Source organism: Sturnira hondurensis, unplaced genomic scaffold (genome assembly GCF_014824575.4).
Source record: "Sturnira hondurensis isolate 20B ecotype Veracruz unplaced genomic scaffold, ASM1482457v3 Scaffold0011880, whole genome shotgun sequence".
Taxonomy (NCBI): domain Eukaryota; kingdom Metazoa; phylum Chordata; class Mammalia; order Chiroptera; family Phyllostomidae; genus Sturnira; species Sturnira hondurensis.
Window position 1 is genome coordinate 1,570,255 of NW_028084511.1, and position 13,293 is coordinate 1,583,547.

The following is a 13,293-nucleotide window of genomic DNA, read 5'->3' on the forward strand; positions in this document are numbered from 1 at the left end:
CCAGCCTGGGGCTGGTGTGGGTGGCAGGGGTTTGTGCAGGGACTGGGGCTGCCCCCACTGCCCCTTCTCCTGCTGAGTGCTGGCCTGTCCAGGCCCAGGGGGGACACATGCACGCATGCACGTGTGTGCGGGCACACACACATTTCCCCACCCCCAGTCGTGGGCACCGACACCACAGCCACAACAGTCAATTATTCCATTCTCCACAAAGCAAAATAAAGGCCGCACGGCCGTGCTCCCTGGGCTGTTGCCAACCGCAGCCCCTTCCCGGGCACGGGGCCGCCTGCTTGGGGCCGTGGTGGAGGAGCTCCCAGGAGGGGGTGTGTGTGGAGTCGGGGTGAGTCCTCATTCTGCCTTCAGCACCCCTAAGTCCCAGGGGTGCCAGAATCCCGGTCTGAGCAGAGCTCCCCATTCCCCGTGTCACCCCAGCCATGTCCCCGGCCCTCTCTGGCCGCCTTGCCTCCTCTCAGAAATGGTGTGGCGTCACCGGATGAGCCCCGGGGTCTTCACACTTCAAGCCTCTCCCATCACAGATATTATTCTTTCTCTCCTTATTCACTTCACCTCCCACACCTGGGGAGACACCACCTCCAAGGACGGGGACCGTGTGGCCTCTAATGCTTGGTGCGGAAGCTGGTGCCCAGCAGTTCTCAAAGCCAGCACATGGAAGCTCCCCTCTAGTGTGCCACCCACCCTGACAGCCAAGCCCTGAGGCTACTGCCTCTCAGCCCGAGCTTAAAGCCGGAGCTTTAAGGGTTAAAACACAGAGCTGCTGGATCCTCTGGGTCCACAAAAGCGGCCCTTCCTCAGCTCCATCTCTGATCCCTCCCATTATTACCCAGACGTTTAAATCCCAAACAATTCTTAGTCCCATCTGGGATGATCAGAGCCTACAGCCCCTCTATGGCTCAAGAAGTGGCCAAAGGCCCTTCTTGGGGTGACCCTCAGGCAGGAGCCCCCCTTCCACTGTTCTCTAGCACTTCAGGCAGTATGGGGCCCTACTGAGGGCCTGCAACCCCACCCCTCACCTCCTTTCCTCTTTCTTCCCAGTCTTGGCAGGGAACTTGCCCCACGCACCCTCTTCTAAGGCTGATCCGCTCTCCTTCCCCGAGGTCACGCACGGCTGGGACGGGCTGGCCCCCAGCTCACCCACAGCCGCTCCTCCTTCTCCTATGGGTCAGAGAACCTTCCCCTCAGGCCACCACTGTCACTTCCGCAGGAGCTGGGGTGCTATGGGGGGCAGGAATCAGAACAGAACTTGATTTGGGGGGCCAGGGGAAGCTAATGGGGCAAGGACAGGAACCCCAGGCGGGGTCCCGCAGATGTCAGGTGGCTCCCGGGAGCCCGTGCCGCCAGCCTGCTGGGCAGGGACAGGGTGGAGGCCGATCTGGAAAAAGCCAGCTGGAGATTACGGAAGTTATTAATGTTTGGAAATGGGATCTGGGCTGTCAGGGTACCACGTCACTGCTGCTGAGGGGACAGGCCGGCAAGGAGAGCAACAGTGCCAGGCACTTTAAAGCCCCTTCCATGGAGCATGGAGACAGTCTGGGCAAAAAGCCCCCTGCTTCTGCAGTGGGGGGGGGGGCAGGGGAAGGGAGGGGTGGTAGCAGGGTTGAGGGCTTGGGCAGCTCTGAGGAGCAAGTCCAAAAAAGGACAGACCCCTGGGGAAGTTCCTCAGGCTGGGAGGAGGGGCTGAGGCCAGGGACGGTTGCACATCTCTCAGCTGCCCACCTGCGACCAAAGCTGTTATCTTTGCACTCCTGTCCCCAGGTGAGTGGGGGTGGGGTGAGGCCCTCGCTACAGACACGCGTGCTGCAGCATTTACCAGGGGAAGCTGGGACCATGGGGGGGACGGGCGCCTCGGCTCGCTCACCGATCTGATGAGACCGTCCACATCTCACCGTGCAGGAGGAACACACGCACACTCCTGACCAGTGCCCTCAAAGGCGACACACTCAGCACCGAGACCCCCCCCTCACAGTCACCAGCAGCACCTGCTCACACACCTTCACCTGCCCCTCAATGCACTCAGACAGCCTGATGCGCCCACCTAGACACACGCGGCTGCGGTGTGTGCTCAGCCACTCCCACAAGCCTCCGAGGACACTTGCGTCCATAGGCACGCGGTCAGGTCCCCCTGCCCCCTCCCCTGAAATTCTGAGACAGTCACAGTCACAGGAGATCCAGGAACAACGCAGGGCGGCCAGCCAGGCCCCACCTGCACGCAGGGAACAGCTCGGTCCTGCAGACACTCACACACACTCCTCCGTGGGGCAGGGCTGGCGTCTCTAAGGCTGCTCCCCACAGGAAGGAGCTGCTGGACGCTGTGTCTCCAGACAGAGTCACATGCCAGTTCCTGAGTTTGCCCTTCCTGAAGGAAGCAGGCTGGGTCCTCCCTGGGGGCATCTGCCCCTTCTCCTTCATAGGAGTGGGACATGACGCCCTCCCCTCACACACACACAGTGTCCACAGCCACAGCCCTCCCTCCTTGTCCTTAAGGCCCCTCTGTGGCTGGGCTGGGAAAGAATGGGGTTCCCACAGACCCTTCTACACCTAACCCCGGGAAGGTCCCCCACACGGGACGCCTCCCGGCCCACCTTGGGTGGCGTCCCCATGCATCTCCCCAAAGTCCCCACCGCACTTCTGGGCTGGGGCGGCAGGGCAGGGAATGCGTCAAGGGTCTGTTGCGGCAGCCGTCCGCCAGGAGCTGCGGACTGCAGGAGGGCGGCTCAGCCCAGCTTCCCCTCCCGGCGCCCCCGGTGATGAATGTCCCTCCTGACGGTCTCATTACTTATTGAGGGCCTAATCCTGTTCGTTAATTCCTCGGCCCTCGTTAAAAATAAAAAGGAACCGTTTGTGCTTGTACAAACCTGGGGAACCAGGATGAATGTTCAGGCGCTAGAGGCGGGGCGGGGTGGGCGCAGTCGCTTCATTGGCCAGGTTACCGGGCTTGGCCACGCCCTGCCCTGGGGGAGGGCGGCGGGCGGAGGGGCGTTTGGATTCTCAGTCTGCACAGGTGTGTGTGTGTGTGTGTGTGTGTGTGCCTGCGGCTCCTGCGGCGGGAGCTGGGGCACGTGTGCGTGGAGTTGCGCTCGTGAGAATGCTGCGGAGACCCATGTCTGCCCACGAATGTCCTTAGGTGTGCCGCTCTAGGTGTGCACACAGACATACAGGGCTAACACCCAGGCGAACGCAGTGAGCACGTGCGGTGTGAATTTCTGGTAGGGGGCCTGCCGGTGTGGGCAGGTGCGTGGTCTGCAGGCGCCCTTGAGAGCATTCGCGAGCCTGTAATTGGGGGAGCGGGATGCAGGGCCCTGAGGAGCCTCACCAGTTTGCGCTGACACCAGTGGCAGAGGCCGCAGAGGATGACTGTGACGCTAAGGCTGACGGTGATGATGGCGGAAACCAGCAGGACATCGCGGGTGGGCGCCCCTGGAGAGGACATGCACAGGTCAGACCCTCACTGGCCAGGGTCAGCCACCCTCTCTCAGCCCAGGGCCCTTAGAACAACCACCCTACCCTTCCCTCTGGTCCCCACACTGGGAGCTCTGGGCCCCAAGTTCTACTCGCAGCTCTGCCTGACTGGCCGACCAGACTCCTCCCCTCTCTGTGCCTTAGTTTCCTCATCCGTAAAGTGGGCGAATGGCGCACGTGAGCCAGCTGACACCTCTCCTGCTCTCTCCTGACATGGGCCCTGTGTGAGCCCACAGGATCCCTTCCATCCCCTAAACTTGACGTCTCAAATGGAGAAGCCAGTGCCCCTGGCTCAGCCAGGCTTTGCGGGCCCTTCAAACCTCTCTACTGGGGCCACTGCTTCTACCAGGCCTTCCCGCTCAGCACCCTTGCACACCCCACCCCACCCCATGTTCTGAGCAACAACTCAAACTGAATTTGCCCAAAGGGTTCTTATTAGCTCTTGCAATTCCTCTGAGAACAGCCATCTGTCCTATGGGCACTAACAGACCCTCCTAAGAGTCTGGACAAGACTCAGCAGCCACATATTGAGTCAAAGAGGAAACCTCGGGCACCCTCTGATCAGCCCTTTCCCCCTTTCAGCCCAGCTTTCCTTGGGCTGGAAGTGCACCCAGCTGGCCTCTGCACACCCCGCCCTCCGCACCCCCAGTCCCTATCACCTCACAGGGGCCGCCCTGTGGGCAGCTTCCATTTCAAGAGATCAGGGGTCCTGTACTCCAGGAAGGGAAATCTTCCCAATCTGCCCTGGGAGGAGAAGTCCACGTTTCTGTGTGGACCCGGCCTCTTGCTCGCTGTGTGGCTTTGGACGCGTCTCATAAGCAGTTTTCTCCCCTGCCGTGCGAAGTGCACCTCCTCCCTGCCTTCTCACAGGTGGTTGTAAACATGAGCCCAAACCGAACATAAGGAAGGCACGACCTGACCAGAAACGATCGTGTGGGGGAGTCTAGCGAGCACGGCGCAGACCACGCGTGCTCTTTGTAAACACGTGTGTGGCGGGATGCGTGCTAGAGTCAAGGAGATGCTGTTTATTTACAGAGGAGCCTGCGTGGGCTTTTCAGTGCCACTGATGATGGTAATTAAGAGTTGACAGTAGCTGTCTGGTCCTGGTTCCTGTGGTTTTAGCTTCCTGGCTCTAGTCCCTCTCGCGCGTGGCTGTGGGGCCCCAGGAGGAGGGCCCAGGGTCACCCCCAATTCTCAGGGCCCTCAGGGCTCCCTCCCATCACCACTCCAGTGCCCTGGGCACCTGGTTCACTGTGCATTCTCCCCGGAATCCTGCTTGGGCACCCCCTCCCTTCCGGATTTCCGGAGCCTCCCAGTGGTGGGAAAAGGCCATCCTGATCTGTCCCCATCTATCTACCTGTCAGGCCAACAGAATCTCCTCTCGTCCTGAGTGTACAGCCTCAGCCCCCAGGAAGCTCCCGCACCCGGGAGCTCTGACCTGGACAACCTGCAGACACCAAAGCACTGGTCCTGCCCTTCCCTTATCCCAGCAGAGGAATGAATTTGCCAACATTCTCAGGCCAAAGGGGAGGCCTCCATCTTCAAACTCCAGGCTTGGGGCAGGGGTGGGGCCGTGGGACGAGTCGGGAGAGTGATGGCCAGAATTCCACAGGGGATGTCGCCAGGGCCCCAAGACTCAGGCTGTGGTAGGAAGATGGGCAAGTGTGTCTTTTGGGAAGGGGCCAGAACTTCTTCCTGCTGTCCACGGGAACTGCCCCTGCCCCTGCCCCTCTGGAAGGGTCTGGGGCAGGGGGAGGTTTGGGGCAGCAGCCGACCCCACACCTCTCTTGGTTGAACTCCCTTTTCAATAAAGTAAATTCCATTCTTGAGTTGAGCTTTCTGCCACCAGTATCTACTGAGAATCTACCATGACGCCCTGGAGACAGGCAAGAATCCAGCTAATCACTCCTCAGCGTGTCAGGCGGCCCGGAACCAGTGAGCAGCAGGACACCAGCCCCGGGCTCCAGGCTCCAAGCACAAATAACACCCCCTTTTTTGTTTTATTTTGTTTTACAAAATCTTTTATTACAAGGTCATAAGCATGTCATTTTGTAACATGACAATATCACGCTTGAGCACACCATAGGACATTTTAGGTGAAGTGTTCAAACTGGAACGATAAATTACCACGCCCACATGATCACCCCACCAACCACACGGCAGCCTCACTCCTGCCGGACGCTGTACAAGAGGGAAAAGCCCAAGTGTGAAGACAGCCTCTGCCTCTTTTTGAAAAACTACTTTTTAACATTTGTATTCTTCTAAGTTTATTTTTCAATCACAGTTGACAAGCCCCTGCCGCTCAGCAGCTGTGTGGCCTTGGACGAGCGTCGTAACCCCCACATCTCCGTCTTCTCCTCCCTGAAGTGAAGGTGAAATCGGCATCTAACCTGAGGGACTGTCGTCGGGACTCACTAGGCTGGGACGGTCACGAGGGCATGTGGTGCTGGTTTTGTCTCGGGTGCAAACAGCGGGCTCCATGAGCACAAATGCAGATGTGCTTGCTGGACTAGGGAGCTGTCTGGGAACGCTCCCCGGGGGAGGCAGCATCGGGTGAGGTCTGGGCGGGGGGAGGTAGGACATTTGGGAAGAGGGAGCAGCCAGAGCAAAGGCAAGGAGGCGGTAAGGAGAGCCAGGCACGTTGTCTGAGGAGTTGGACCAGATTATGGGGAATGAGGTGTGGAGACTGGGCTGGGCATGAGAGTAAGGCCTGACGGGAGGGGGCTTGTTGCGTTCGCCCAGCACAGGCCCCGTGGGAGGTGTGTGAGCGGGGGAGGGACAGACTCAGAGGGTGTTAGAGGGCTCAGGACCTGGTAGCTGTGTTGAGGTGATGGGAGGCTGCACTCTGGGTGGGTTTCTACGCGCGCGCGCACGCGCACGCACACACACACACACACACACACACTCCTCTTCAGCACAGGGCAGTTCTCTAAGGGGTCACCCACTGGGAGCTCCCTCCTTTCTTTGCCAAACAAGATCCTTTTCAAAAGCTGCTCCTTCACCTCTGCTATAAGCTGGAGAGGCCCTGAGGACAGAGCCTGTCACTCCCAGAAGCTGGGGGCACCTTCTGACTGGTCCTCAGAGACCCAGGGGATTTCATTTATGCAATTAGCATCCCATGGCATGCAGAACGAGCACCACGCCTGATATCTCAGAGAACCGGGCTGAGGCCCCCTTCGGGCCTCTGCCAGCCGTGTGGCCGTGGGCAAGGCCCTCATCTTCTCGGAGGCCAGTGCCCTCATCTGTGCCTGAGCTGACCCTTCCTCGTTACTCACAACAACTGAAGTAAGCACTACAATTATCCCCATTTTACAGATGGGGAAGCTGAGGCTCAGAGGGGCCAAGTTACCTCGTCCAAGGTCATCAGGAGAGCAGGTGGCAGAGCCAGAGTTCCAACCCAGGCAGTCTGGCTCAGAGCTATGCGCTTTGCTTTGTGTGCCGTGGAGAATGCACGGGGTTCCCAGCAATTTCTCATGAGGCTATGGTCCCACCACAGCCTCCCACAGTCCTCTTCAACCAAAGCAGCATCACTTCCCTGTTTCACACGCAGGGCTTTTGCAGACAACTGGGGAAAAGGCTGTGTTATTCAGAACGCTGAGCCCCCCTGCTGGGGCCAGTGGCTCTGAGGTCCCCTGCAGCATCGGAGGATGCCATCGTCTCTCAGGCAGCTGACCCCTCCCACAGATACCCTAGCATCCCAGGGACGGTGCATGAAGCCCTGGTGAGACACATGCTTGCCGTTGCAAACGGCACTGATGCTGTGAATACAAGTGACATGACGCGCTCAGCCAACACGCGATGTTGCTATCAAGGGGAACGAGCGTGATCTCACCTGCCAGCCCGAGTGAAACCATTCCCAGAGCAGGGAGCCACTGTCTCAGGCTGGAAGGAACCTCGGAAGTCACGGGTCAGGCCCCATTAGTGCACGAACCCCCAGGTGGCCCTATTGGTGACAGGAAGCTGCTTCTGCAGGAGTCAGGCCCTCCATGGATGGGCACTGTTAGGGGTGGGCTGCTCTGCCTTGCACTGTGCTGAATCCGTCCCTCTAGAACTTCCCCTCACGGCCCTAAGCGTGCCCTCCGGAGCTGCTGGGAACAAGTAGGCTTCCTCTGCTACTCGACAGGCCTCCAAATCCTTGCCGACAGCTCTCATGTCCCCTTCCGGTCTTCTCCAGGCAAAGCTGCCCCGGCCCTTCTAAACCCTTTCTCCGGTGACATGCATGGTTTCAAGTCCTCTTAGCGTCAGCATATTAATATTCGGGGAAAGAAAACGCTGCAGCCCTCGTCAGCCTTTGGATGGAGCTGAGCTCCACGACCTATCCTTGGGCAAAGGAGACATCCTGGGTCCCAGGGGTTGAGATGCAGACAAGGGCAGACAGACGACATGGGGAGACCCGGGAGGCAAGGTGAGCCGGCGGCAAGGAGAACCAGGCCTCCTGGGTCCCAGCCCAGGGCTGTCATGGGAGTGACTTGTGAGCTCGGGCACGTGGCTGCCCCTGCGCCCACGCCTGTGGGGGACACGCCAGCTGATGAATGGTCATCTAACGGAGTCCTGTAGGCTCTGCCAGGCCACGTGGGCAAAGCCTGACCATGCTGCTCCTCAAGGGGCTCTCGGGGTAGAGCTCCAGGAGGTGGCCCGCCTCTGAGGGTGGACGGGGTGCTCACACACAGTCTCCCTCTGGTGCGCCGGTGCTCCTGGCCACCACTGTCTTCCCGGCACCCAGGACAGAGCCGAGCATATAGAAGGTGCTCAATAAATGCCTGTTGAAAGAATGAATGGGGAGGCCTCTAGGAATAATGCTAATAATAGAGGCTACCATTTATTAAGCATCTATTGTGTACCAGGCTACAGGGTCCGGGAAGGCCGTGGTTATATCTGCTTTGCTTATTCCAGGATCCTCCGTGACAGGCGGACCTACAGGAGACACTCAGTAAACATTTGTTGAATGTTCAATGCTTGTATGTGTTATCTCACTTGTCACCCAAGTGAGATGGGAGAGAAGAGACGGGAGAGGCTTCAGGACAGAGTTTGAGAGCCTCTCTTTTCCACACACACTGGGACTCCTTCCTTTTTCCCTCATGCCCACCTTTGCCTGGCAATTCCTGATTTTTCTAGACCCAGGTGAAAAGCACCTCCTCCAGGAAGCCTTCCAAAATCTCCCCAGTAGGAATTAACTTCGCCTGCCCTTCTTTGAGGGTACAGTGCCAGGGTTCTGGAGCCAGACTGTCTGGGCTCAAATTTTGGCTCTTCTGTCAAGCCATGTGACCAAATCTCTGTGTGCCTTGGTTTCCCCAACTGTAAACGGGGACTAATAATAGTACAGGCCTCAGGGAACTATGGTGAGGTTTAAAGGAATCAGCACATGTCATGTGCTTAGCACAGTGCCTGACACAGAATAAGCAGGCAGCACATGCCAGCTATTATCATAGCATCACCACATCTTGCTCGGTGTGGGACATTGGGGACATGGAGCCTGCAGTCAATGGCTGTTGAATGAAATACTGAATTGGATACGTATCTATTTCCCCTGCAGGACAGCAGAGGCCAGGGGTCACGTCTTCCTCTATTCTATGCCCCGCCCCAGCCCAGTCCCTGACTCAGGACCTGGGCCAGGGCTTGACCAAGAGCAGGAATCTGTGAATGGCGATGGCAAGGAGTGGGAAGGGCTGTGGCAGGGGGGGGTGGGGGTGGGGGTGACGTCTGGAAGCCAGGCTAGGTTTCAGGTGTGGACTGGAGACCTGACCCTGTCCCTTGGCAGGGATCTGCCCTCACTCCCAATCTTTTCTCATCTCCTCAGCAAGCCATGATTTATGGATGAGCAGAATCAAACAGGCCTGCTGGCTGCTGGGATGCCCTGGGGAGCTACTGGAGAGGGAAAGGGCTTCTGTGGGCAAGCTCAGCAGCCACCCAGGGGAATTCGAAGGGACCCAGAGGGGGGGCAGCTGCACACGCACAGGCCACAGCCACGGACACCCATGGCTCTCTCTCTTGCACAGTCACACATGTGTGCACACGTCACAGAGACACCCTTGGTACAGACACCTATGCTCACACACATACACATGCACAGACACCCATGCATACACACATACCCACCTGAGCCACGGAGACCCACTCCTTGCACAAACACCCATGCTCGTACACATGCACACACATGCATGGTCATGGCCATGAGCAGATGCCCAGCCCACTCTGCCATCCATGGCACTTCCTCTAACCTGAAATTTTCTCCCTAGGCCCATGATCGGTTTACTCAAATTCTGTCTGTCCTTCTGAGGCAGAGCAGTGGGACAAAAAGCAGACTTGGAGGCAGATGACTAGGGTTCCAGTCCCACCGCTGGCTGGCCCTGGCCAGTGACCCTGGAATGGCCCACTCTGGGTCCAAGTGCTTTACTTTTAAATGATGACAATAAACCCTGACCTCTGCTGCTGGGGTCCTGTCGGGATCAGAGGGCAGTACCCACTAATTGAGCACATGCTTCTGTACCAGGGGCTTTGTGGGCGCCGTCTTGTGTACTCTGCACAGCCTTGCACCGCTACCGCTCCCATTTCACAGAGGAAGGGACAGGCCTGGAGAATTAAGGCCACTTGAGCCTGTCCTTCACCTTGGCTGTGGCGGCTTTCTCGGAGCTGAAGGATGTGACGACGTTCTGTAATACACTACCCCGCACCACCTGGCCACACCCAGCTGTTCTCCTTCCTTCACACCTGAGGCTTTGCATTCGCTCCTCCCTCGGCCTGCAATGCCCTTCCTTCTATTCTCTACCCTCAAAGTCCCTAGACGGGGACAGCCTTCATGCCCTCCCATATTTTCTTAGGCTTCCCCTGTCACTATGGTGATTCTTCCCCTGTCACTATGGCGATTCTTCCTAGTTCCCCCACTGGGAGCACCTGGAGGGGTGACCCCAGATCACTCATCTCTGTAGCCCAAGTTCTGGGACACAGAAGAGGCTGGATAAATAAGTGCTGAACAAATGAATGATGTTATTCAAGGCCCCAAGTAAGACCACCTCTTGCAGGAAGCTCTCCTGGATGACAGGCACTCACAGCAGTCTCTTCCCTCTCCAAACTTGAATTAACTGCCCATCTCCCCCTTTTACTTGGGGGTAGCTCTGTTTCTGGTGCAAGGCCAATGGGATAAGATCCTGTCTCCCCATTGCTTGGAGTCTGTCATTGCCTACAGCCCAGGACACAATACAGGGAAGCTACAGGCTGTGCTGTAGTCGGTGCACATAGGCTCTTTCCCCCAGAATTAGTTCGCTCTTCACTCTCAGGTTGTGACACGCACACTCCCCATATACAGCCCTTCCAAAGTTGTCCCATCATCCCTCACATCCTCCCAACCTAGGCTGCTCCCCTCTTTTGGGCACCCCCAGATCCCAGGCCTTAGTCTCCTTCCCAAGCGCCTTTAATCACAGTAACCAATGCACACTCAGCACTGAATCACATTCACAGTCCTTAGCACCCCTCTGAAGGTAAACAGTTCTATGCTCATTTTACAAAGATGCAAACTGAGGCTCAGAAGGTCAGCTATCTGCCCGAGAGCACACAGCAGAAGAGAGATTGAGTCTGTCAGAGCCCAAACCCTGCAGCTCTGATTCTGGTCCATCCCCTGGAGCTGTGCCTTGAAACATGTGGTCCAAGGAGAGCAGGAAGAGAAGACCCAGAGTGAACACAAAACAAAGAGCAGTGGGGGGCAGGGCTTCCACTTCCCTGAGAATTTTACCAGAGAGCCGCGCCCAAGTTCCCCAAGCATTTCAGAGGTCCCGCTCCCCACTGCACAGCTTTCCCAAGGCTCCTTCCTCCCTCACGAGCCCAAGGAACAGGTTGGAGGTGGAGCGCCGGTGGCTGGACAGAGAGCAGAAGAGGAGGGTGGGGTGCCCGAGGGCTTGCCCAGGGCCCTGTCTCTGCTGTGTTGACAGGTGCAAGTACTATTTCAGAGATAATGCCGAGTGATGCCCGAGGTGGCAGGGACCACATCTGCCAGCACAGTCCCATCCTGACGCCCCCTCCTCCCACCTGATTCTGCACCAGGACGGATCCTGCCCCAGCACCCCCCACCCCCCGACCCATCCCTTGGTGGTTGCAGGATGACATTCCACCAGGAACATTTCCTGCACCAGGTGGAAAGCGGTGAAAGCTGGAGTTGCAGGTTTCTCCAGCAAGTGGAAGCCCACTCCCTGGCCTCTCTTTATTTCGTGTTCCCCTGGAGTCCTTCTTCTCTCCCTGCTCTCCTTGGACCGACTTGTTTCAAAAGGGCTCAGCCCCAGGGGCATGGAATGGAGTGAGGGCTGCAGGGTTTGAGGTCCAGCCCTGGCCTTACTTCCTTTCTGCTGAGCAGTTGGAAATGGAGGGAGGTGGGAGGGCATTGCAGGTGCAGAGCCTGCCAGCCCCAGGGCTATTTGGGCATGGGAAGGGGGGTACAGACGTGGCGCCCATCCCACCTCCCTTCCTCCACCAACCCAGCACACACACACACACACACACACACACACACAGAGCTAGAAAAAGGCATAGTTGGGAGAGAGCAACAGAAAACCAATGAGCTAAACTCTGAACCCCAGACAGCCAGGCACAATGCCAAGCCTCCCGTCACGATGAATTCTCTGCCCTCTCTCCACACCAAAACTCCCTGCTCCCAGCCACCCACCTTGGGAATGGGGGCAGCTCAGTTCTTGCTATAGGAGAAAAGAAAATGAGATGGGCGGGTAGAAGAAAAAAAGAAGAAGGGAAAGAGAGCCAGATACTCATTTCCCAGGAAAGCTGGGCCTTGGCCCTACCCCCATGCGCTCCTGTCTCTCTGAGTGTCCTTCAGAAAACAGCAGAGGCGTCCACAACCCCTCTGGCCTCACCCGGGTAGGAACAAGGCCAGGGAGAGAGGGAGGCTTGAGGGCAATTGTTTCGGAAAGTTACAAGTAGCTGAAAATAGGGGCTTAGCACGAGCAAGCCTCCTCAACCTTGACTGTAATAAAAACAGATAATGCGTGAGTGAGCTAGGGAGAGCGTGCTGGCAGGGGCCGCAGAGGCCGGCTGGATGCAGACAGTTTAGGATTCAGAGAAGATGCCAAGTGAGTAAACAGCGAATGAAGGATTATCTGGATGGGCCAGGAGCTGTTCCAGCAAGAAATTGGATGGGGACATGTCAGGACCCACAAGCACTCGGACGTCTCAGCAGGGAGCCAGGCCTGGCGAGCTCCAAGGGCCCCCTCCACCCCTTCTCTGCCTCTGCTCTCCCTTCCAGCAGGGAGCCTGGCCTTGGTAATAATGGTTCACATTTGCTCAGTGCGGCACAGTTTACAAAGTGCTCCAGAGGGTTTCTCATCCATTGTCATGGTTAATGGAGGTGATGGAGGCATCTTCTCCCTGGAGACCCCTTCCCCTCATCACAGCCACCCCCACCTCCCACAATCCAGGGCTTAGAAAAGCCTGTGCATCTGGCTTCAGGCTTTAACCTCAAAAGATGGGGAGAGGGAGACAGACCCCCCTGAAGACTCTGGAAATCTACTGAGTCCAGAAGACATTGGGGTCAAAGCCATTCACGATGAACAGGGCCAGGTGCCAGCTCTGAGCAGGGAGCCCAAGCTGAAGAGGGTCCAGCCAGAAGTTAGCCCAGAACCTGCCATCCTCCCACCTACCCCCTCCAAGGCTGATGAGCTGCCTGGGCAGTCATGAAAATAATCACATCAGAGCAGCAGGAGCGCAGGGAAGGACAGGCTCCGATGGAGGGCCTCTCTACCAGGAACAGGGAGTCGGGGCAGGATCAGGGACGTGTGGTGATTAAGTGCAGGCCTTGACCACCAGTTACTCCTATGAATAATA

At 57.6% G+C, this 13,293-nt stretch overlaps 1 protein-coding gene across 10 annotated transcripts in view; it reads right to left on the reverse strand.

Annotated features, from left to right (window-relative positions):
• SYT7 (synaptotagmin 7) overlaps window positions 1-13,293 on the reverse strand; it is a 56,925-nt gene that overhangs the window by 29,734 nt on the left and 13,898 nt on the right. For all 10 annotated transcript variants that reach the window (XM_037060551.1, XM_037060548.1, XM_037060546.1 and 7 more), the window contains exon 2: window positions 3,329-3,432. In XM_037060551.1, coding sequence (XP_036916446.1) covers window positions 3,329-3,432 — 104 coding nt within the window. The remainder of the gene's footprint in view (window positions 1-3,328; window positions 3,433-13,293) is intronic.